At 44.2% G+C, this 26,463-nt stretch overlaps 1 protein-coding gene across 2 annotated transcripts in view; it reads right to left on the bottom strand.

Moving 5' to 3' along the window:
- The window catches only part of tent4b (terminal nucleotidyltransferase 4B), a 108,604-nt gene extending 88,362 nt beyond the window's left edge, over positions 1-20,242 (bottom strand). Inside the window, exon 1 of one of the 2 annotated variants that reach the window (XM_068049417.1) lies at positions 19,613-20,242. In XM_068049417.1, the coding sequence (XP_067905518.1) occupies positions 19,613-20,067 (455 nt within the window). In that variant the 5' untranslated portion in view covers positions 20,068-20,242. The remainder of the gene's footprint in view (positions 1-19,612) is intronic. The other variant, XM_068049416.1, reaches the window with a different exon arrangement.
- Positions 20,243-26,463: the final 6,221 nt, after the last annotated feature.

Here is a 26,463-nt window from a genome sequence, read left to right as displayed (position 1 = left end):
ACAGAGTCAGCATGGGTTTACGAAAGGGAAATCATGCTTGACAAATCTACTAGAATTCTTCGATGATGTAACTAGTAGAGTTGATGAGGGGGAGCCAGTGATGTGGTTTATTTGGACTTTCAGAAGGCTTTCGACAAAGTCCCACATAAGAGATTAGCGTGTAAAATTAAAGTGCATGGGATTGGGGGTAGTGTATTGTGATGGATAGAAAATTGGTTGGCGGACAGGAAACAAAGAGTAGGGATAAATGGGTCTTTTTCCAAATGGCAGGCAGTGACTAGTGGGGTACCGCAGGGATTGGTGCTAGGACCCCAACTATTCACAATATATATTAATGATTTAGATGAGGGAACTAAATGTAATATCTCCAAATTTACAGATGACACAAAACTGGGTGGGAGGGCGAGTTGTGAGGAGGATGCAGAGAGGCTTCAGAGTGTTTTGGACATGTTGAGTGAATGGGCTAATGCATGGCAGATGCAGTATAATGTGGATAAATGTGAGGTTGTCCACTTTGGTAGCAAAAGCAGGAAGACAGATTATCTGAATGGCTATAAACAGAGAGGGGAATATTCAGCGAGACCTGGGTGTTCTCGTACACCAGTCGCTGAAGGTAAGCATGCAGGTGCAACAGGCAGTAAAAAAGGCAAATGGTATGTTGGCCTTCATAGCGAGAGGATTTGAGTACAGGAGCAGGGATCTCTTGCTGCAATTATACAGGGCCTTGGTGAGGCCACGTCTGGAGTACTGTGTGCAGTTTTGGTCTCCTTATCTGAGGAAGGATGTTCTTGCTATAGAGGGAGTGCAGCGAAGGTTTGCCAGACTGATTCCTGGGATGGCGGGACTGACGTATGAGGAGAGACTGAGTCGGTTAGGATCATATTCCCTGCAGTTCAGAAGAGTGAGAGGAGATGTCATAAAAACCTATAAAATTCTAACAGGACTTGACAGGGTAGATGCAGGAAGGATGTTCCAGATGGTGGGGGAGTCCAGAACCAGGGGTCATAGTCTAAGGATACAGGGTAAACCTTTCAGGACGGAGAGGAGGAGAAATTTCTTCACCCAGAGAGTGGTGAGCCTGTGGAATTCGCTACCACAGAAAGCAGTTGAGGTCAAAACATTGAATGTTTTCAAAAAGGAGTTAGATATAGCTCTTGGGTCTAAAGAGATCAAAGGGAATGGGATGAAAGCCGGAATAGGCTACTGAGTTGGATGATCAGCCATGATCATAATGAATGGCGGAGCAGGCTCGAAGGGCCAAATGGCCTACTCCTGCTCCTATTTTCTATGTTTCTATGACCCCTGGTTCTAGATTCTCCCACAAGGGGAAATATCCTTTCCACATCCACCCTGTCAAGACCTCTCAGGATCTTATATATGTTTCAATCAAGTCACCTCTTACTCTTCTAAATTCCAGCGGATACAAGCCTAACCTGTCCAATCTTTCCTCGTAAGACAGCTTGCCCATTGTAGGTAATAGTCTAGCAAACCTTCTCTGTACTGCCTCCAACACATTTACATCCTTCCTTAAATAAGGAGACCAGTACTGTGCAAAGTACTCCAGATGTGGTCTCACCAGTTCCCTGTATACCTAAAGCATAACCTCCCTACTTTTGTATTCAATTCACCTCGTGATAAACGATAACACTCTATTAGCTTTCCTAATTACATTCTGTAACTGCATATTAACCTTTTGTGATTCATGCACTATGACACCCAGATCCCTTTGCATCTGAGAGCTCTGCAATGCCTCACCATTTAGATAATATGCTCCTTTTTTATTCTTCCTGCCAAAGTGGACAATTTCACACTTTCCCACATTATCCTCCATTTGCCAGGTCTTTGCCCACTCACTTAACCTATTTACATCCCTTTGTAGCCTCCTTAAGTCCTCTTCACAACTTACTTTCCAACCTATTTTTGTGCCATCAGCAAATTTAGCAACCATTCCTTCGGTCCCTTCATCCAAGTCATTTATATAAATTATAAAAAGTTGAGGCCCCAGCACAGATCCCTGTGGCACACCGCTCATTACATCTTGCTAACCAGAAAATGACCCATTTATGCCTACTCAGTTTCCTGTTAGCTAGCCAATCTTCTATCCATGCCAATATGGTACCCCCTACATCATGAGCTTTTATTTTCTGCAATAACCTTTGACGTGGCACCTTATCAAATGCCTTCAGGAAATACAAGTACAATATATCCACCGGTTTCCCTTTATCCACAGCACATGTAACTCCCTCAAAGAACTCCAATAAATTGGTTAAACATGATTTCTCTTTCACAAAACCAGGTTGACTCTGCCTGATTACCTTGAATTTTTCTAAATGCCCTGCTATAGCGTCTTTAATAATAGCTTCTAACATTTTCCCTAAGACACAAGTTAAGCTAACTGCCTGTAGTTTCCTGCTTTCAGCCTCCCTCTCTTTCGGAATAAAGAAGTTACATTCGCTATTTTCCAATCTAATGGAACCTTCCCCGAATCTAGGGAATTTTGGAAAATTAAAACTAACACATCAACTATCTCACTGGCCACTTCTTTTAAGACCCTAGAATGAAGTCCATCAGGACCTGGGGAATTGTCAGCCCGCAGCTCCAACCATTTGTTCAGTATCACTTCCCTGGTGATTGTAATTTCGAGTTCCTCCCTCCCTTCCATTTCCTGATTTACAGCTAATACTGGGATGTTAGTTGTATCCTCAACTTTTGGAAACTGACAAGCTTTGCTTTTTTTTTTAAGCCTTAACCTACTCTGTATGCTCTTTGAAATCTAGGGGTGGTCTAGTTTTGAGAATTACACCTTTGTTCTTTGTGGGAAAATATTTCTTCTGAACCCTCTCTATCTCCTCCTTAAATGTTACTCTGACACTGATTTACCTTCAAGTAGCTGTTTCCGGTCCACTTTAGCCAAATCATATTTCAGCTTAGTGAAATTGTCCTTCCCCCAATTTAAAAGTTTTACTATTGGCCTAGCTTTGCCTTTTTTGATAACCACACTAAATCTAACTGAATTATAATCACTACCATGAAGTGCTCTCCCACTGATAGCCCTTTCACCGACCCAGCTTCATTTCTTGAAATTAAATGAACAACTGCCCCTTCTCTTGGGCTTGCTATGTACTGGGTAAAGAAGTTCTCTTGAATGCATTTTAAGAATTCTGCACCCTCTGTATCTTTTACACTGATTCTATCCCAGTTAATATTAAGCCAATTAAAATGCCCTAATACTAGCCTATTGTTTCTGCACTTCTTAGCAATTTGCCTACATATTTGCACTTCTAACTCCCGCTGACTGGCTGGGAGTCTAGAGAATACTCCCAAAAGTGTGAATGCCCACTTTCTGTTCTTAAGTTCAACACATATAGCCTCATTTGATGATCCTTCTCGCATATCATTGCTCGTTACATCTGTGATTACTTCTTTAACCAATTTTACAACCCCTCCCCTTTTCATCCCCCTCCCTACCCTGTTGAAAACCTATTAGAAATGTTGAGCTATCATCCCTGCCCTTCAAGCCATGTTTCAGTAATAGCTATGATTCATACTTCATGTCTATCTGTGCTCTCAACTCATGAGCCTTATTCAGTAGTGATACATACTTTAATACAATAAGTCTAATCACTGAAGAACTCCACTGTTGTCTGTTTCGTAGTCTTTGTTTTCTCTGCTTTCCATACTTACTTACTAATTTTATGGCTTCCATTTCCAGCTTTGCTTCTCCCCCTTCTGAATCTACACTCACATTCCCATCCCCCGTCAAGCTAATTTAAACGATATCGGTCGCGGCCCTGTTGAGGTGCAACCCATCAGGCTTGTACAGGTCCCATCACCCCAAAAATCAGTCCCAATGCACCAGGAATCTAAAACCCTCACTCCTACACCAGCTCTTCAACAACGCATTCATCTTCACCAACTTCCAATTTCTGCACTCATGAGTGCATGGCACCTGGAGTAATCCAGAGATTACCACCTTTGAGGTCCTACTTTTTAATTTTTTTCCTAGCTTCCTAAAATCTGCCTGCAGGACGCATCCCTCTTTCTATCTATGTCAATGGCACCAATATGGACCATGACCTCCAGCTGTTCATCCTCCCCCATCAGAATGGTTTACAGCCACTGTGACATCTTTGACCCTGACACCAGGGAAGCAACATACCATCCTGCAGTCACCTGTACTCATTTGTTCCCCTAACTATTGAATCCCCTTTCACTATCACTGTTCTGACCATCCTCAGGGGACTGCTGCACTATCTGCCCGGTCCTCGTTGTCTGTCTGGCACTCACCCATTTCCCCTCTGCCTGCACATTCTTAACCTGCAGGGTGCCCACCTCCTGAAATGTGTTATCCATGTAGCTAGCTCTCAGATGCAATGCAGTGACACCAGCTATTGCTCAAGCTCCAAAACCCAAAGCTCGATTATCTCTGGCTACAACAGTTTCTGCACCTGTGGTTGTCTAGGACACTGAGGAGCACCCTGGAGTTCCCACATGGGACAGAATGTGCATTCAACTCTACTTAACTCATACAAAGTCCCTTTCACCCATCCATCCCTGTGCTCACTGACTTTACACTTGCTCCTGGCTAAGCAACACAGATTTTAAAATTCTCATCTCCCCTTCACATTCAATGGCATTACGATCACTGAATCCCCCACTATCAACATCCTGGGGGTTGCCATTGACCAGAAACTGAACTGAAGTAGCCATATAAATACCGTGGCTATAAGAGGTCAGAGGCTAGGAATCCTTCAGCAAGTAACTCACCTCCTGACTCCCCAAAGCCTGTCCACCATCTACAAGGCATAAATCAGGAGTGTGATGGAATACTCTCCACTTGCCTGGATGGATGTGGCTCCAACAACACTCAAGAAGCTCAACATCATATAGGACAAAGGAGCCCGCTTGATTGGTACCCCATCCACAAACATTCACTCCCTCCAGCACCGGAGAACAGCGGCAGCAATGTGTAGCATCTACAAGATACACTGCAGCAATGCATCAAGGATCCTTAGACAGCACCTGCCAAACCCACAGCCTCTACCACCGAGAAGGACTAAGGACAGCAAATGCATGGGAACACCACCAACTGCAAGTTCCCCTCCAAGTCACACACCATCCTGACTTGGAACTATATTGCCGTTCCTTCACTGTCGCTGGGTCAAAATTCTGGAACTCCCTTCCTAATAGCCCTGTGGGTGTACCTACCCCACATGGACTGCAGCAGTTCAAAAAGGAAGCTCACCTTCTCAAAGGCAATTGGGGATGGGCAATAAATGCTGGCCTAGCTAGCGACGCCCACATCCCATGAATGAATTTTTAAAAAATCGTCGTTTTCAAATCCCTCCAAGGCCTCGCCACTTCTTTTTCCAGAATCTCTTCCAACCCAAGATATCGGTGCGCTCCTCCAATTCTGTCCTTTTGAGCATCCTCGATTTTCATCACTCCACCATGGGCACCCATACCTTCAGCTGCCAAGGCCCTAAGCTCTGGAACTTCCTCCCTAAGATTCTCCGCCCCCTACCTCTCTTTCCTTCTTCAAGACCTTTCTTAAAACCTACCTCTTTGACCAAGCTTTTGGTCATCTGCACTAATGCCTTATGTGGCGCAGTGCCAAATTTTTGTTTGATAACACTGCTGTGAAGCACCTTGGGACATTTCATTACATTGAAAGCACTATATAAATGCAGTTTGTGTCCTTGCTTTTCAAATGCATCTGACACACGCGCACACTTCTAACAAGGGTCATTTGATGACAAAAAAGCAGCAAAAACCCTTAATTTTCCTCATTATGCTAGCCTGAGGATGCCAAAACCAACTTTGGTGGTGTACTGAAATGCCAACTGAAATCAGCTCTCTCAGTACATACAAGGATCAAACCTTTAAAGTTTGTAAAAATTGTATGGTTTAGCTACTCACTGCCTCAGTCAGCTGAGACATGGGAGCCACGTGAATCTCAATCTTCAGCATTCCTTCTAAAACACTGCTAAACAGGCCCACAACTAACATTGGCAGATTGTATAGTCATAGAGTCGTACAGGATAGAAACAGGCCCTTCGGCCCACCGTGTCCATGCCGACCATAATGGCTATCTATACTAATCCCACCTGCCTGCATTAATTCTATATCCCTCTATGCCTTGCTCATTCAAGTACCTGCCCAGATGCCTCTTAAATGTCACTACTGTTCCTGCCTCCACCACCTCCTCAGGCAGCTCACTCCAGATACCCACTATTCTTTGTGTGAAAAATTTACCCCTTTGATCCCCTTTAAACTTCCTCCCTCTCACCTTAAATCTACGCCCTCTAGTTTTAGTCACCCCTACCATGGGAAACAGACTCTGGCTATCTACCTTATCTATGCCTCTCATAATTTTATATACCTCTATCATGTCCTCTCTCAGCCTCCTTTGCTCCAGGGAAAACAGACCCAGCCTATCCAATCTCTCTTTATAACTCAGACCCTCCAAACCAGGCAACATCCTTGTGAATCTTTTCTGCACCCACTCTAGCTTAATCACATTTTTCCTGTAGTGCGGCAACCAGCACTACACACAGTACTCCAAATGCGGCCTAACCAACGTTACGTACAACTGTAACATGACGTCCCAACTATTGTACTGAATGCCTCAGCCAATGAAGGCAAGCATGCCATACGCCTTCTTCACCACCCTGTCTACCTGTGTTGCCACTTTCGGGGAACTATGTATTTGCACCCCAAGGCCTCTCTGCTCAACAACACTCCCCAGGGTCCTGCCATTCACTGTATATGTCCTGCCCTGGTTTCACTTCCCAAAATGCATCACTTCACACTTGTCTGCATTAAATTCCATTTGCCAATCCCTTACCCACTTTCCCAGTTGATCTATATCCTGTTGTAACCTTAGACAACCTTCTTCACTGTCCACTATACCACCAATTTTGGTGTCATCTGCAAACTTACTAATCATGCCCCCTACATTCACATCCAAGTCATTAATACATGCAACAAACAGAGGGCCCAGCACCGATCCCTGCGGCACACCACTGGTCACAGTCCTCCAATCGGAAAAACAACCCTCCACTACCACCCTCTGCCTATCACCAAGCCAATTTTCTATCCAATTGGCTAGCTCACCCTGGATCCCATGTGTTTGAACCTTCTGGACCAGCCTACCATGCGAGACCTCATCAAAGGCCTTGCTAAAGTCCATGTAGGCAACGTCCATCCCCTGCCCTCATCAATCCTCTTGGTCACCTCCTCGAAAAACTCAATCAAATTCGTGAGACATGATTTCCCACGCACAAAGCCATGCTGACTATCCCTAATCAGACCATGCCTTTCCAGATGCATATAAATCCTGTCTCTCAGAATCCCTTCCAATAACTTTCCCACCACTGATGTAAGGCTCACCGGCCTGTAGTTCCCTGGCTTATCCCTGCTGCCCTTCTTAAATAAAGGCACAACATTAGCTATCCTACAGTCTTCCGGTACCTCACCCGTGGCCAACGATGATACAAAAATCTCTGCCAGGGCCACAGCAATCTCACCCCTTGCTTCCCATAGCATCCCAAGATACACCTGGTCAGGCCCTGGGGATTTATCCACCTTAATGCGCTTCAAGACCTCCAACACCTCCTCCTTTGTAATGTTGATATGGTCCAGGATATCGGTGTTCCCTCCCTTGAACTCACTAGCTTCCATGACCTTGTCCACAGTAAATACACAAGAAATATTCATTTAAGACCTCGCCCATTTCCCATGGCTCCACACATAGATTGCCACACTGATCCTTATGGGGACCTATTCTCTTCCTAGCTACCCTTTTACTCTTAATATACTTATAGAATCTTTTAGGATTCTCCTTTATCTTATCTGCCAGATCCACCAAGGCCGTCTCTGCTTGATTGGTATCTCTGGAACAAGAAAGACTAGAAGTGACGGATCTGTACTACCAAAGAAGCAAATTAGGAATGAAATTTTAATTTTTTTTACATCAGAAATCTGATTTTACAAAGCCACAATTACATAGTTTTCATTGTGTGGTTGGGAGGGGGAGGGGGGGGCGGTTTATAAAAAAAAAAGAGGGCGTCATGTTGGTTGAAAAATATTTCACTTCTATGAAATAAGAAATGCTTCAATTGAAAAAAAAAATCATTGGCTCGAGATCCTGCAATTCCCTTCCTAACATCATTGCAGAAGTATCACCATAAGCTCCGCAACAGTTCAAAGAGAAGGCACATAACCACCTTACTATCATTGCTCTCATCCCACAAACTAAAAACATCCAACTAAATAAAGTGAGATTTAGTGTTTCTTCCCCTGGTGTTAATACTCAAATGCATACCACACTGTCCCCAGTTATTTATCACTAGTTCATACGTACTATCGCTCTTTGTGGGTCCCTATAGAGTCAGTGTCTGCTGCCCGCTGAGATGTACAGACACAACTCAGGACATTCAATGTAGTCTCCAAGTACAGAACAGTAGAAAATTCTCAGGCGGCACAGTGGCGCAGCGGTTAGCACCGCAGCCTCACAGCTCCAGGGACCCGGGTTCAATTCTGGGTACTGCCTGTGCGGAGTTTGCAAGTTCTCCCTGTGACCGCGTGGGTTTTCGCCGGGTGCTCCAGTTTCCTCCCACCGCCAAAGACTTGCAGGTGATAGGTAAATTGGCCATTGTAAATTCTCCCTAGTGTAGGTAGGTGGTAGGGAATATGGGATTACTGTAGGGTTAGTATAAATGGGTGGTTTGTGGTCGGCACAGACTCGGTGGGCCAAAGGGCATGTTTCAGTGCTGTATCTTTAAATAAATAAATAAATAAATGCAAAAGGTTGTACAGATATAGTTGATTTAAAATGAAAGTCAGCATGCAATTCCTTCTCCCACTTCAGGATGACAGTAATTTCAGACTTCAGAACTCAAACATGTAATCGTGAGCACAGGTAGAAAACATTCCATGGTCCAATTATTATAACAATCATTCCAACATCCTGATTTTGTTGGAGGATTGGGTGGGAGTGTTAGCATCCGTCCATTTATGAAAGACGATGGACACGCAACAAACAATCCATTTAGATGGTGCACCTTTGCTGATGGCTGTGAAGGCTCTGCCACAAGTACCGCACGTGAAGCTGCCAAGTGATGCTGCGAGTTGTTGTGTTGCTGCTTGTTGCCAAGCTGCTGTAGCCACTGGTAATCGTGGGAGTGCACGCCAGTCGGCAAGATGAGTCGCCATTTCCCTCTTTCGCCAGCTAGTGACTCCCAGGTGTGATAGCTGAGATTTAGGGCCTTCATGTTATGCTTGCAAGCATCCTTGAAGCAGAGCTTTGGGCACCCCTCTGGTCGTCTGGCCCCAGCTACCTCACCACACAAAGTCCTTGGGTATGCGACTGTCTTACATCCTGCGGACATATCCGATCCACCAAGGCCGTCTCTGCTTGATTAGTGTCAACACACTTGGGAGCTCTGCCTTTGAGAGGACTGCCCTGCCAGGATATACCCATAATGCACCACAGACAGCGAAGACAGAAATTTTTGAGCTTCTTTTCCTGGTCGCTGTAAGTTGCCCGTGTTTCATAGCCATACAGCAAGGTGCTGGGAACACAGGCCTTATAAACCATCAGCTCGGTGTTATGCCTTGCGCATTTTGCGAGTCAACAAAGGTGATAGCTGCTTTCCCTATGCATGTATCGAGCTCTGCGTCAAGGGACAAATGGTCACCATGCACCCAAGGTAGCAGAATTTGCTAACCACTTTCAGTGGGGTGTTATTTAGTGTGATCAGGGCAGAGATGCAACACCTTGTTGCATGACCACAGTTTTCTTGATGCTTATAGTCAAGGAGAACAAGTTACAGGCATGAGGGAGGAGGGGAGCGCATTTTGCACATGTACTATATTAAAATAAAATCTTTGGGTTTAAATAGTCTCAAACCAATTCACTCCATAATTTCAGACATCTTTAACTGTTTTACACAACTCTGGTGTTGCGACATTGCATGCAATGCAAACAAAAAACACTCTTTTCTCACTGGCACACACTGCTCTCCCACTATAAACGCTGGTTATAAAAAGCCATTATAATTATCGACGCCATTATAATTATCGACACCATCACTTACCCAAATCTATTTCCCTTTCTGGAATTCTTAGCTAGTTTTTGTTCTTAAATTAGTGTTGTCCAATATGTTAGCCATGAGCCACATGTGGCTAATTGTGTTTCTGATCGGTAAATTAAAACATCAGAGTCAGAGTTTTACAGCACAGAAACAGGCCCTTCGGCCCATCGTGTCTGTGCCGGCCATCAAGCACCTAACTATTCTAATCCCAATTTCCAGCACTTGGCCCGTAGCCTTGTTTGCTGTGGCGTTTCATGTGCTCATCTGAATACTTCTTAAATGTTGTGAGGGTTCCTGCCTCTACCACCTCTTCAGGCTGTGCGTTTCAGATTCCAACCTCCTCTGGGTGAAAAAAATCTTTCCTCAAATCCCCTCTAAACCTCCTGCCCCTTACCTTAAATCTATGCCCCCTGGTTACTGATCCCTCCACTAAGGGAAAACATTTCTTCCTATCTAACCTATCAATTCCCCTCATAATTTTGTAGACCTAAATCATGTCCCCCCTCAGCCTTCTCTGTTCTAAGGAAAACAACCTTAGCCTTTTCAGTCTCTCTTCATAGCTGAAATGCTCCAGCCCAGGCAACATCCTGGTGAATCTCCTCTGCACCCTCTCCAGTGCAATCACATCCTTCCTATAGTGTGGTGCCCAGAACTGTACACAGCACTCCAGCTGTGGCCTAACCAGCATTTTATACAGCTCCATCATAACCTCCCTGCTCTTATATTCTATGCCTCGGCTAATAAAGGCAAGTATCCCATCTACCTTCCTAACCACCTTATCTGTCTGTGCTGCTGCCTTCAGTGATCTATGGACCAGTACACCAAGGTCCCTCTGACCTTCTGTACTTCCTAGGGTCCTACCATCCATTGTATATTCCCTCGCTTTGTTGCCCTCCTAAAATGCATCACCTCACACTTCTCAGGATTAAATTCCATCAAATTTATTCCATTAATAGGCACCGTCATTGGGCACATAATCTCAATGCTCATTCACACAGTGTATGCATGCGTACTTTAACCCTTTTGTGCATTTGTTGGTAAAATGGGAAGACAAAAACAGCATGTGATTGTTTTTTGATTATAGTAAATACTCCTCCAGTTCCTTGGTTACTGATGGGTGATTAATGTTTATTAAGTAAACATACACATGACGTACATTTACCTGTATTGTGCGAGTGTAGGTTAAAGTGTTTTCTACTAAACGTTAGTATGTTACTAAAGAGGTGTCACCATGACAGCAATTTCCACTAACTGCACTTTTAAATTAAGTTGGCCTGACATAGCAATAACTACGAAAACTCACAAGAAAACTCTAGAATTCATTGTGTTAAGCTGTCACCTCAACAGCAGCAGCCTTGGAGGAAGAGAAGGAAAAAAAGTCAGCAACCACCCCCAATCCAGCCAGTTGCCAGGCTGAAAACAGAAGAAAATGATAATGAGGTCTTGTTAAATTCAGCAGGACGTCCATAGCCCCAGTAATCTCCCTCTCACCTGCTACCGCATTCCCCCCCATCCCAGAGAGTTGTCATTGGATGTGGAACTCTACTCCAGAAAGAGTCAGTATCCTCAGGAAGAGGAGAAGGCACAATTGGAGGAAAATGGTTACAAAACAAACCTCTAAAAATGATAAATTATAGCTAGACCAACATTGTATTTTGTGCTTGTGATGCACAATCTCGGGCTTCAAACGACTGTGAACCCTGAACCTTTAAAAAATTTTGCCCTCTTGACACCAAAATGTGCTTTTCACAATTTCAACCTCTTCAAGGTACAACGAGCATAGATGCTGGTAAGAGGATGTTGTATTAACACGAGGGAGAAAGGAATAAAATGGATATGCTGTTTAGATTAGATGAAGGAGGGTGGGAAGAGGCTCATCTGGCCAATAAACATTGCAATGGACCTGCTGGGCCAAATGGCCTGTTCCTCTGCTGTTAAGAAATACTATGCAAGCTACTCTTCAAGCCAATTAAAATGCTATAAATTTTAACATCTCTATAGAGTCATAGAGTTATACAGCACAGAAACAGGCCCTTCAGCCCATTGTATCTGTGCCGTCCATCAAGCACCTTTCTATTCTAATTCCATTTTCCAGCACTTGGCCCATAGCCTTGTATGCTTGTATGTTTCAAACATCTTTGAAGCAGTGAAATTTGGTACAATATAGTCTACTGCTTTTAATTCAGAGTTGATTCATTCAAATTAAATCACACAATGATTCCATTAAAAATGCATCATTTAATTCAAACCTCTCAATTCAACAATTATTTGATAACATAAATTTGAGTTCCCAATGCAAATGATTGCTGACAAGTGGAATCCGCTAGTTAATTTGAATTGAATCCTCCGATCAACATCAGGTGTCTCACTGCCAAATACAAGCAGAAGTCTTCGAGCCAAAGGAAGAGGATGTGCAGCTGAACTTATCCCAGTGTTGAAATAAGAACTACTGGGCTGGTTCAAATGGACCAGAGCAGTTAACCTTCCTCAGCTATCTGATCTCATCTTGCTAGAAAAGCGAATGGATTCGGGAAGTTTTCTGTATAAATGGCTTCAAAAACCACCCTGTAACTGAGTCCAGGTCCACACCTGGGGAGGCAAGCAAGATTACCACATAAACCATCAACTAGCTATATGATAAACTGAAATTTATATTACAAACCCAAGAGCATCATTAATACTGATGGAACTGGCTTTTTTTTTTTAACAAGTGCATTCAAGAAAAACAATGGCTTTCAAAGAAAATTGCTCAGGTGCGATTAAGGCTAAGCAGCAAATATCATGGACTTTACTAGAATGACTGAAGAAAAATAGAAATCTGGAGACAGAGAACTGCAATAATTCCCAATTATTCCTGGAACCTACAGAAATAATAAACAGACACATTATTGGTGACCTTACTGAGAAATGGCTGTGTTACTTTGACTGAACCTTGGTATTGCAGGGTAGAAAAGTCACCTTGTGAGTTGACAACGACGAGGCTCACCAGCAATACCCAAGTGCAAATGCAGCACAGCTAATATTTCTACCAAACTTGGTGTTGTGATTAGCATTTATCCTATGGAGCAATACAAGTGTTTGCAAAAAGCGGCGACCATGCAAGATACCACCATGCAACTAATAATTGACGTTCTACAGGTGATCCATTCACCATTGAGCAAAAGTATTTGGCATGAAGCTCATCCCATCAGTAGAGGGAGCAGCTCTCTGTTGCAGTTACCAACAAACGAATTTGTAATTGATTTTCAGTGCTAATAAGGAGAATTGACATCGGGATTGCTAACTGACATGGAAATGTTTCATGTTGTGCATGAGGGTTCTGCTGCTAATGGGAACAAAAGGAAGAGACTCAAAGCAAGTGGGCCAAGCAAACAGCAATCAGTCGCCACCATAGCATTCAATTCTGTGCTGTGACTGAGGAAATCAAGGCAGATGTCCCAAAAGAATTTCTCTTTACTATTTTGTGGATGAACATGCTGTCGGTAGGAAGTAAATCACAATCATTAAGTATTTTACAAAGTGACTAGAGAATTCCAATAACCCACATTCCTTTTCAAATCCTCGATGGCCTCACCCCTCCCTATCTCTAATCTCCTCCAGCCCTACAATCGTGAGATATGCGCACTCTTCTGCATTCCTGATTTTAATCCTTCCACCAGGGCGGCCATACCTTCAGCTGCCACTGGAATTCTCACTCTAAACCTCGGCATCACTCTTTCCTTCTTAATAGCGCTCCTTAAAACTTATCTCCAACAGCGTTTTTGGTTACCTGCCCTAATATTGCCTTATGCGGCTTGGTGTCAAATTCTGTTTGATAATGCTCCTGTGAAGCACCGCAAGATGTTTTATTATATTAAAGCGGCTATATAAATAAAAATTGTTGTTGATGACAAGTGAACTTTGTTTTGAACTGCCTGGAAAGAGCCCAAATTTCTATCACATGTACTTGAATTGTTGCTTTGCTGTTTTGTGGTGTTTTGCTGTGCTAATTCATTAAAATTGCATAATTCAATTATTTTCAATAGAACTTTCAATTAACAGTGGACTGTACTAAACATAAACCAAATTAATTTATAGGTGATGAGATGCTATACAAAATTCCATTCATTACTTTAACATTTGTCAGGGAAGGGGGTGCTACAACTTGCACGAGGACAAACCAGAGTACAGTTACTGTTATGCAAACTTATCTCAGTACACTGGTGACTGGAGAGGGCAAAGTTTTCCTTTAACTATTACTTAATAAACAAAGATTTAACTTTAATCTGCAGAAGTTTTCACCCTCATTCAGATATATTCCAGTCAGAAAGACGAGGTGGTCTGCATCATGGGCATTTTCAGAACTCCTGTTGCCACTATCAGATTGTGCAAAAAAACTGTTCATTGGAGCAGGAGAATTTTACCTACCTAGCCCTGAAATGGAACATTGCATCACAATATGGACTCCATTCAGCGACACAGCTAAGAACCGCAGATCAAAAATCAAATCGTTTTCAATAAAAGTTTTCAAAATGTGATAGTGGGTTTGAGGTACAGTGAACCCTGACACTTGAGTGGAACCTGTCAACATGCACCAGCAGAAAGGCACTTGTACCTTCAGTTACTGGGCCACAGCAAATGCTCAAAAGTTAAAAATTGACCTGCACTAAGATAAGCAACATTTCTTTAATAAACAGCTATATCCAAAATACCAGCAACAACTGATTGTGTAGTCACACAGTGACTACACAATCATTAGCCACCCAAACACGCAAATTCAGTTAAAATACTTCTGATCCTCAAACTACCCCTAGATGGCAAATAGCAATCACAACACATCATCAGGCACACCAAAATGCATAACTGAAGCAGTAAGATTCTTTGAGTGCTGTGTCTAATCTGCAGGTTAACAACCCTAACGGAGAACACTCCATGAACCTTAAACCGTTTGGGGACTTCCACTTCAAAATCAATCCTTATTAATAAACCATGTGCACTTGTGTGCTTCTCTCGTTTTCCATTTTTCCAATCAATAACTCAAATATTAGCTAGAACTGAGATTCTCCGCATTTTTCTAAGCTGCTGATCCTTACAGCTCCTTTGTTGAGCACCAGCCTGTTAACCATATAGAGTATATGCGAGACAAACATTTCAAATGCTTTCAATCTTCTGCATACTGCTGCATTTGGGGGTAACTGACTTTCTGCACTTTTTTAGGTATATTCTGAACAGGAAGACAGACAGCTAAGACTACTGTGACTTTCTAAACCTTCTATCTGATGGGAAATATTAAAGTCACACGTAAGTATAGAACAAAGCCTGTAAAAATATCTATCGTTTCATGTTTTCAACCAGTCCAGGTATGCAACAAAACAGAAAATAAAACAAAATAATGCAAGTGCTAGCACAACACAGAATAGAGGGGCATGGCCTCGTTACTATGACTCTCCACTTGTTGAGCCATGCTCAACAACTGGAATACGAGCATTGTTCAGTTGATAGCATGCTTACCCGCAAAGCAGGTGGTTCAAATCATACACCAGAACTTCAGCTGACACTCCAGCGCAGTACTGATGCAGTGCTGCAGTATTCAAGATGCCATCTTTCAGATGAGATGTTAAATTGGGCTCCAGCTTGCCTTTTCTAGTGGTGCAGCGAAGTGAAAACAATCCATGACACTACCCAAGAGGATTGGGGGTGCGTTATCCCGGTTCTGTAACTCTTGTGGACTGAAAAGGCAGTGCAACAGTAGGAGAGAAAAAGGGGTAACAGCTGGATGAGAGATGAATCAATATAGTAAATTAAAAGGAAGGCCAGAAAAAAAACAATGGAACTTATGGTGAAAAACAGGTATCCGCAGCTGGTGATGTTTTGGAACGAAGGCAGCATTCTTGGTAATGGACTGAACATGGGTAAGGAATCTGACTTCATGGCTGAACAGTAAGTCAAGGTTCCCACACATCTGGGCTCAGCTAGAGATGTAAACAGGGAAGGTGATGGAGTCAAGACTGGAGGCATGTTGGTATTTGCTGCAGCCAAAGAGAATTCCGATAATATTACCAATATTTAGCTGCAGGAAGGATGGCTCATCCAGGTCTTAAGTTGGACAGGTAAACAAAAAGAATGCCAATGACTACAGAAGCAGAGAGTTGTCAGTGTACATGTGAAAGCTGAAACCATGTTGGCATTACTAACAGAAAACATACAAATAAGGTAGGGAAATGCAACAGTGTCTGAACTCATAGGGGCTACGCAGCCACTGGATGTGATGAAATATCCCTAATGCAGCAGGTAAGAATGGAATCATGAAAGAGCAGTACTATACAGGTGGACTATAATAGCAGAAACATTCAAGCAGAATGCATTTGTTAACTACGATGGAAGGCAGTGGAGAGATTGAGGAGGGACAGCAAGTCACAGCCACAGCCATTTGTAAATGTGACTTCAATGTTATAGGTGGAACAGTCTCCAACTGTACAGTCACAAGGTCACCATCAAGGTGTACCATCTACAAGATGTACTGCAGCAACACACAAGGCTCCTTCGACAGCACCTTCCAAACTCGCAACCTCTATCACCTGGAAGAACGAGGGTAGGAGAACATCACCACCTGCAAGTTCCCCTCCAAAAAACACACCATCCTGGCTTGGAACTATATTGCCGTTCCTTCACTGTCGCTGGGTCAAAATCCTGGAACTCCTTTCCTAACAGCACTGTTGGTGTACCTACCCCACATGGACTACAGCGGTTCAAGAAGTCAGCTCACCATGACCTTCTCAAGGGCAATTAGGGATGGGCAATAAATGCTGGCCTAGCTAGCAACGCCCACATCCCATGAATGAATGAAAAAAAAATTACACCAACACCAAATTCTTGGTACGAGACTCGTGCTCAAGCTTCTGACCAAAGATTTAGTGCTACTAACTGAGCCAAGATGACACAAAGTTAAAGCCCATGGAATAAAAGGGACAGTGGCAGCATGGATACAATGTTGGCTGAGTGACAGGAAACAGAGTAGTGATGAATGGTTGTTTTTAGGACTGAGGAAAATATATAGTGGAGTTCCCCAGGGATCAGTTTTAGGAGCACTGCTTTTCTTGATTGATATCAGTGACCTAGACTTAGGTGTGCAGGGCATAATTTCAAAATCTGCAGACGAGACAAAACTTGGAAGTATTGCGGACTGTGAGGAGAATAGTGATAGATTTCAAGAGAACATAGGCTGGTGGAATGGGTGGACACATGACACATGAAATTTAATGCAGAGAAGTGTGAAGTGATGCACTTTGGTAGGAAGAACAAGGAGAGGCAATATAAAATAAAGGATACAATTCTAAAGGAGGTGCAGGAACAGACACACCGGGGGGTATAGATGAACTAGAGGTGTGCAAAGGAAACCCGACCCAAGTCCGAATGCTGGACCCGGAAGCCTGACTCGACCCGCAGCCGGCACATATAGTCGGGTCACGTCGGGGATGGGTCAGGTAGCAGGCCTTTACCCATGTAAAAGCCTGCCACCTGACCCGACCCCGACGGGTCCTGACGATATGTGTCGGGTTTGGGTCGGACTTCCGGGTAGCGTCGGGTTTCCTTTGCACACCTCTAAGATGAACAATTCATTGAAGGTGGCAGGGCAGGTTGAGAAAGCAGCATACAGGATCCAGGGCTTTATAAACAGAGACAAAAGCAAGGAAGTTATGGTGAACCTTTGGCCAGCATCCAATTCTGTGCATCACACTTTAAGAAGGATGTGAAGGCATTAGAAAGGGTGCAGAAAGGACTTAAGAGAATGGTTCAAGGGACGAGAGACTTCAGTTGCATGGATAGATTGGAGAAGCTGGGGTTGTTCTTCCTAGAGAAGGAAAGGTTGAGAGGAGATTTGATAAATGTTCAAAATCATGAGGGTTCTGGACAGAGTAGATAGAGAGAAACTGTTACCACTGGAAGAAAGCTCAGGAATCAGAGGAGTGAGTGGCAAAAGAACCAAAAGGTGACATGACAGAGTGTGGTGGAGGCAGAGTCAATCGTGGCTTTCAAAAGGGAACAAGATAATTTTCTGAAGAGAAAAAAATTGCAGGACTATGGGGAAAGGCAAGGGAGTGGCACAGGTACAAAGGGCCAAAATGCCTCCTTTTCTGCTATAACCATTCTATGCAGATCTGGCTTAGTTTAGCAGTCTCAACACAAAGTTTGGGACCTTTCTGATCTGCATGATACATTAAGTGGCATACTTATCCACTGAACCAAGAAAAAGTTTGTTATATCCTCATTATTTTCAGAGCCAGAGTCATTTACTGATGGTTTTTCTTATAAGTAGAGGTATAGTGACTACATCCCTTTCATTTCTTGTAAATCTGAAATGTTCAAGATAACACAACTTGCAGTTTTAAATCAAATTAATCTGGGTAAAATCATAAGACAAGTAATGGCATCGAAATAAGCGCATTTAACCATGGCAGCCACAAGTCAAAACTGACAAAAGATAAGTGTACTGCTCAGCAACTTTGAAATATTAACTCCACCTGTGGAAGGTTCTTTCAAAGCTATTTCCTCACTCACTCCAAAAATCTGAATATTCAAAATGTGTGTCGTTTTGAAGACATCAGATTTACTCATTTTGACCTTCAAGAAATGATAAGTGCTACAACCACGTGGACTGAAATTCACTATGCATGCCTTTCAATCTGAGGGGATTTTTTTTTTTAAAGCCTTATCCATCTCCCTCATTTCAAAAAACTATTAAGACCATCATTTACAGCACCAATGCTTCAACATGAAAGTAAAAGTAAGCATCCTGAAATACAGAAGCAAAAGTGGCAAGATTTTCTCAACCATTTAAAAACAAGACTTATTTATATTATAATGGTACCAAATTAATGCAAAACAAATACACTCCTATTTAAAATGTTAAGTGAAATAAAATTTGATGTAAATGTGTCACTGGGACCAAAAAAGGTCATACCCGTGTAAAAATCAACTTCCTACATGAACACAATTTATACATTTTACACTATCACTCATTTTAACTGTCAGCTAAAAATGGGTAAGGGATTGATGTAGACTTTGAACATATTCAACTGTTCCTTTTGTAGTTCAACAAAATGGACTCCTTTCACATTATTACATGACAACAGCTAATAGACATAACAGTTAATAATCTTAATAACTGGCCGAACTTTCTTTCCCTTATTCACACATCATGCAGTGGCAAATTGCACCAAATGCATGATTTGGGTCAGGCACATGATGACAAAAACGATACACGACTTTTCTCCCTACCCACTACAAAAATAAAAAGTTTGCTAATCACATTTTCATTAAGACAGTGTCACTTTATTTAACACGTGGGCAATCTTTGACATCCACCGAACTGGCTACATTATAATTAAGGGCATCGAAAGAGCTACCCTTAAAACAGGATTTGTGAACTCCTCTGCGACATGACAAACACCCAAATTAGCTTTCACAGGGCATCCAAACGGAAGAGGTTCTCCGAAGCCACCTCTACAAAAAAAAAAGTGTGCAAGGAGCCTTACCCCACAACTCCCTCTCTGTAGTTCCGGCTTTTCCAGGGAGTTCCATTGTAATGGCCACTTCCAGACAAGAGGCTGTAGTTTAATCCGAAAGTGCTTGCCTTGTTATCCCGTTTCCTCTTGTTGCCCAAGCCGCTGTTCCTGTTGCTGTTGTCGGGGTAGCTTTTCCTGCAGCCACCTTCTCCTGGGCCGGCTGGGAAGCTACTGTTGTTCGTGCTGGACTCGAGTGGGAGGAAGTCCCTCTGTCTGCCCAAGTCCCCTCCTCCTTGGCTGCCCCTTTCCCTCAACATGCTCTCGCTGCCCACACTTGCTGCTGCTGCTGCTGTCGCTGTTGCCGCCGCACAGTTATTATTAAAGAACAGATTCCTCAGCCCTTGCGTCGTTTCCCAAATTTGCATCCACAAAATGTTGGCAGGTCCGAGCTGTTCTGGCTGAAACCAGGCTACCCTCGGATCCATCAAACGGAGACGGGTTAGTACACTGAAAACGAGCGTCTGTTCGTTTTCTCTCCCTCCTCCCGGCCCTTACCACTTCTGTGTCCGACACCCCGTCAGCCTGTCACTGGGCCGTAACGAGCACAAACCCAACAGCAATGGCGACAGCCGCACGACTGCGCAAGCGCGCTGCGTGCCCCGGCTGCCGTGCGGCTCGCGGGCTGGAAGCTGCGAACTTCACGCGCAACAATTGGCCCCCTTGTGACGTCACGACGATGCGAATGTTACGCAATAAAAAGGCCCGGCTCGCGGGTTCGTTCCTTTTTCGGTTTATATTCGAATGGTGTTCGTAACGTTCCTGTCAGCCCGGCGCCGGGGTGAAGCTGTTACCCTGAGGGTTACAGGAGGATGTGCTCAATCCAACAGCACCAATTCAGCTGATGCAAACGCCACCCCATCAATGCAAAATTGTGCCAAATAATTGGTATGAAGTTGCCCAAATAGAATTCAGCAGAGTGAAAAGTTATACTGTATCTGTAACTGGAATTTATAAAGCGGACTTTTGACAATTTTCCAACTCTATTTTACCATTTGAATGTTGGCGAGCTTCTCGTGTCATTTTTGAATGAATGACATGCGTTTATATAGCGCCTTTCGGCACCTCCGGACGTCCCAAAGTGCTTCACAGCCGCTGAAGTATTTTTGAAGTGTAGTCACTGTTGTAAGATGAGACGTGTAATTGGCATCTTGGTACATGCATGCATGGTGCGGAGTTCTGTTTTTGCTGGCCATAGAAGGACATGGAGGCAACTCCCTCTGGGTGTGTGGCAGCGTGAGTTTGAAACTTAACCCACCGCCCCAGAAAACAGGCCAGGGATATTTTAACTCCCCGAGCTTTATTAGAATCTTATGGGTGGGTTTCCCACCCAACCTGTCAGAAAACACGCTCACGCAACTGTACTTTTCAAAGTGCACTATCGCTTTAAATAGGGCTTCCCTGCTCGTGCGTGAGATGGGGCCTCCGATGCTTGAACTCCCAGAAGTCGCTAGCCACAAGCATCTCCTGGTTCCCCACATAAGCAGTGGCAGCCATCCAATAGCTTTTCTGAAGCCATTTCTTGAGCACCATGTAGTAGGGGTAGCAACCCTTTCTTTTAGGAAAAGCACTTTACATTGATCACTTGGGCGACAAAAGAATTGACTACAATATTGTGTTTGGAATTAAAGTCAACAACTTTATTACATTTAAGACCTCAGTACAGCATCTTATTCTACATGGTCAGAAAGTCATTGACAGAAGCTGGCTGAATGATTTCACTGTTTTTCAATACAGAATCGAGTGATTCTGTATTTAAGTGGTAACAAAAGGAATTGCTGAGGGGCTTTCTCTAACTTTTCGGGTAAAGGGATTGAAAAGATCATCAAAAATGATCAGGTATGCTGCAATGCTAGGCTTTATTATGTCCCTGGTGGTCCTATTGCTCTCATGGTACCTGCATTGCTCAGGTGTGATGTGATTGTGGAACAGTGTCATCAACCATTTGTGAAGGCTTTATCCTTTGTCCCTCAAGCTGCCATCCTCTCACGTTCCTCAGTGGGTGAAAAAGTGAGGGCTTAGATGTGTCACAGAAAGAAGGTGTTATGGCAGATGCCATTAAAGCTGATTCAGGCTTGCATTATCTTTCTGAAGTGATTACATACCAGTTAAAAATTCATGACGTTGAAGCCTATCCTGTTCACATAATAGTTTTTTTTCCAAGTTCCCTGATAGCTACATGAGTACACTCTTCATTGTGCCATGGACACAAGGGAAGCTGGCCCTTGCTGCAAATCCCAAAGTGCTCTCCATCTGGATCTTGGCATCCTTTACAAAGTTAATAAACTGGTTTTCTCTGGCATGGAGGTTTTTGGTGACCTGTATGATGCAGCTTGGCACTGCAGGCTGAGATATGCAAGGATCAACCAGCTTGAATATAATAGCAGTCTAGAAGGAGTGAGCCTGTGGCAAAATGTTGAGGGTAGTGGTGACTTGCAAAGTCACTGGCAAATCATGATTCCCCTGGTCCCGCAAACAGTAGGTCCTGCTTTAACAGGCTGCATAGATCAACAACAGCCTGCCTGAATAGTGCAGCCACCTGTGTACTGCTCCTTAGAAATATTCAAGAAAATAACTTTTGACTGTGGACTGGGTAAGCCCCTCTGCAAGCAGCCCACTCTTCTATCCGTTTGCCTGTCCTGGATCATCAGGCAGCTGCCTGCATTCACCTAAAATGTTAACTATTTTCCAGCATTTTCTAGTTTTATTTCAACTTTCAACATCCATAGTTTTTTGTTTTTGTTTGAGTGTTTACTGAGGATAGATATGGGGAAATAGTCAGAAAGAAGCAAACTGGAAGCTCAGAACTATTTTGGATGTGCATTACTCACAAGAACACACAAATCCTGAGTGCACCTTTAAATTCAGCTTGCAGTAATGTCAATCAGATTGTGAATGTTCATTTCCTGAGTGTAGGGGAGAGGATGGGGGCAGAGACCCATTATGCCAGGTCTCTGCCTGCTTTACATTGCCCTGGGATTTTTGAAGCCTTCCCAAATGGGAACAGCATGATTTGGATCTACAAAAGTTAGGCTCAGCATTCAGATATAAATAAGGTGACATTCCTGGTCCTCCCATCTCGATTTTCTCGCAGATTGAACAAGAGATGTCTACTTCCACTGCTATCATATGAAGCTGACTTTGAGCCTTGGGCCTGTGACCACCTCAGATCAGAGAGTGTTGGGGCCAAGGTGAATCGGTTTAAACTTTCCTCTTCAGGGAACTTACCCTGAAAGTAAGGAAGCTACCTTACTGCTTTTCTACAGCAGCAGACAGAAGGACCTGAGCTGACAGGCCAGCACAGGATTACAACTACTTACCTGTTTCCGCCCCTCCTCACCTACTTTTTCTAGTTCAAGGCCCTTCCAATAGGATTGCACAGGAGATGTGAACAGGCTATGCTAGTGGCATAACACACCACATTGAGGTGGCTTGGACAGGTGGCACAGACTTCCGACGGACTCTATTTCCCACCAAGATGTGGAGCAAAATAGTATCTGTAGCTTAGTCAGTTATGGTCAGCATGGTTCTTCACAGACAAAACAGGTAGCTGGCACACCAGAAAGCAAATTTCAGCCGAACAGTTTTCAGTTTCTAGCACTATTATGAGGAATCCTGCAAAGTGTAGTCATCGTCTAACATACAAATCAATCAAATCATGAGTAATAATATTTATGATTAATGTACCTATATATATTTATGCAGTCCACACCCATGTTATTTTTGGTTTGCATTCCTTGCCAGCTACCTGGTTTTACTTTCATATTTAACTAAGCCTGTAATTTCTTTCAACATCTGGACATTGATACATTCTGATGACATTAGGCATGGGGAATCCTGTCATTAAATGGATGATTATGGATCTACTATTCCTGTTTATCTTCCAGTTCTTTGTGCTGTACAAATAGAAAGAGAATAAAACCTACTTATATCTGTGGAATGATTGGTGCTGTAGGAGGTCAGAAGTAAGAACATTAGAAGCATTATGGCAACTTTATATTCAGGCTTGTTGATCCCCAATTTTTTTTTTTTTTATTTCCAAAATATACTTTATTCATAAAAATCTGTAAAAATTACATTGACAAACAGTTTCCAAACAGCACGAAAAAATACAAACATTGCAAAAGAGATCAGTTTCTTTCAATAATGTCATGAGTTTCTTCCCAACCCTTCCGTTTCACAATTGTCATGTCAATTACAGTTTTACATTTACAGCAATTGAGAATATTAACGATACAGTTCGAGGGGTTTCCCATGGTTCCAGCCCCTCAGTCCAGCTTGGTGGGGGAACCTTACACTGTGGTCTTTCCCCATTGAGCCTTTGCTGCGGCTGCCCCAAGCTTTAGTGCGTCCCTCAGCACGTAGTCCTGGACCTTGGAATGTGCCAGTCTGCAACATTCGGTGGTGGACAACTCTTTGCGCTGGAAGACCAGCAAGTTTCGGGCAGACCAAAGGGCGTCTTTCACCGAATTGATAGTCCTCCAGCAGCAGTTGATGTTTGTCTCGGTGTGCGTCCCTGGGAACAGCCCGTAGAGCACAGACTCCTGTGTTACAGAGCTGCTTGGGATGAACCTTGACAAAAACCACTGCATCTCTTTCCACACCTGCTTTGCAAAGGCACATTCCAGGAGGAGGTGGGCGACCGTCTCTTCCCCACCACAGCCAACGCGGGGGCACTGTGCGGAGGGGGCGAGACTTCGGGTGTGCATGAAGGATCTGACGGGGAGGGCCCTTCTCACCACCAGCCAAGCTACGTCTTGGTGCTTGTTTGAAAGTTCTGGTGATGAGGCATTCCGCCAAATGACTTTGACGGTCTGCTCGGGGAACCATCCGACAGGATCCACCGTTTCCTTTTCCCGTAGGGCCTTGAGGACATTCCGTGCAGACCACTGCCTGATGGACCGGTGGTCAAAGGTGTTTTTCCGCAGAAACTGCTCCACGAAGGATAGGTGGTACGGCGCCGCCCAACTGCACGGAGCGTTCCGCGGCAATGTGACAAGGCCCATCCTTCGCAACACCGGGGACAGATAGAACCTCAGCACGTAGTGACACTTGGAGTTTGCGTACTGGGGATCTACACATAGCTTGATGCAGCCGCACACAAAGGTGGTCATCAGGATGAGGGCCACGTTGGGTACATTTTTCCCGCCCATGTCCAGAGATTTGAACATCGTGTCCCTCCGGACCCGGTCCATTTTAGATCCCCAGATGAAGCGGAAAATGGCTCGGGTGACTGCCACGGCGCAGGAGTGGGGTATGGGCCAGACCTGCGCCACGTAGAGCAACAACGTGAGCGCCTCGCACCTGATGACCAGGTTCTTACCCACAATGGAGAGAGATCGCTGCCCCCACATGCCCAACTTTTGTCGTACCTTGGCTACTCGCTCCTCCCATGTTTTGGTGCACGCCCCCGGCCCTTCCGAACCATATCCCCAGCACCTTCAGGTAATCTGACCTGACGGTGAAGGGGACAAAGGATCGGTCAGCCCAGTTCCCAAAGAACATGGCCTCGCTCTTGCCGTGGTTAACTTTGGCTCCCGAGGCCAGTTCGAACTGGTCGCAGATGCTCATCAGTCTGCGCACGGACAGCGGATCCGAGCAGAAGACGGCGACGTCATCCATGTACAGGGAGGTTTTGACCTGAGTGCCTCCGCTGCCTGGGATTGTCACCCCTCTTATGCTCGCATCCTTCCTAATAGACTTAGCAAAGGGTTCAATACAGCAAACAAACAAGACCGGGGACAGAGGACAGCCCTGTCTGACTCCAGATTTGATCGGGAAACTTTCAGACTCCCACCCGTTGATTGACACTGCGCTACTGATGTTTGTGTAGAGCAGTTGGATCCAATTGCAGATTCCCTCCCCAAACCCCATTTTGGAAAGCACGTCCATCATGTAGGTGTGCGATATCCTGTCAAAAGCCTTCTCCTGGTCCAAGCTGATGAGGCAGGTGTCCACCCTCCTGTCCCGTACGTAGGCGATCGTATCCCTGAGTAGCGCGAGACTATCAGAGATCTTCCTGCCGGGTACAGTACAGGTCTGATCGGGGTGAATCACCAACTCCAGAGCAGACTTGACTCGACTGGCTATGACTTTGGACAGAATCTTGTAATCAACATTAAGCAGTGAGATGGGCCGCCAATTTCTGATTTCTGCCCTCTCCCCCTTCTCCTTGTAAATGAGGGTGATGATGCCTTTTCTCATGGATTCTGACATGCTGCCGGCCAGGAGCATACTCTCGTATACTTCCAGCAGGTCTGGGCCGACCCAATCCCACAGGGCCGAGTACAACTCGACCGGTAAGCCGTCGCTCCCGGGTGTTTTACTCGTCTCGAAAGACTCGACGGCCTTTGTCAGCTCGTCCAGAGTTAGCGGCTTGTCCAGTCCCTCCCTCCTGCTGTCATCTAAGACCTCTGTGATAGATGTTGATCCCCAATTTTTTTTTTTTTTATTTCCAAAATATACTTTATTCATAAAAATCTGTAAAAATTACATTGACAAACAGTTTCCAAACAGCACGAAAAAATACAAACATTGCAAAAGAGATCAGTTTCTTTCAATAATGTCATGAGTTTCTTCCCAACCCTTCCGTTTCACAATTGTCATGTCAATTACAGTTTTACATTTACAGCAATTGAGAATATTAACGATACAGTTCGAGGGGTTTCCCATGGTTCCAGCCCCTCAGTCCAGCTTGGTGGGGGAACCTTACACTGTGGTCTTTCCCCATTGAGCCTTTGCTGCGGCTGCCCCAAGCTTTAGTGCGTCCCTCAGCACGTAGTCCTGGACCTTGGAATGTGCCAGTCTGCAACATTCGGTGGTGG

Source organism: Heterodontus francisci, chromosome 17, assembly GCF_036365525.1.
Source record: "Heterodontus francisci isolate sHetFra1 chromosome 17, sHetFra1.hap1, whole genome shotgun sequence".
Lineage (NCBI taxonomy): Eukaryota > Metazoa > Chordata > Chondrichthyes > Heterodontiformes > Heterodontidae > Heterodontus > Heterodontus francisci.
The sequence above is the reverse complement of the archived record's forward strand: the minus strand, read 5'-3'. Positions and strand labels throughout refer to the sequence as shown.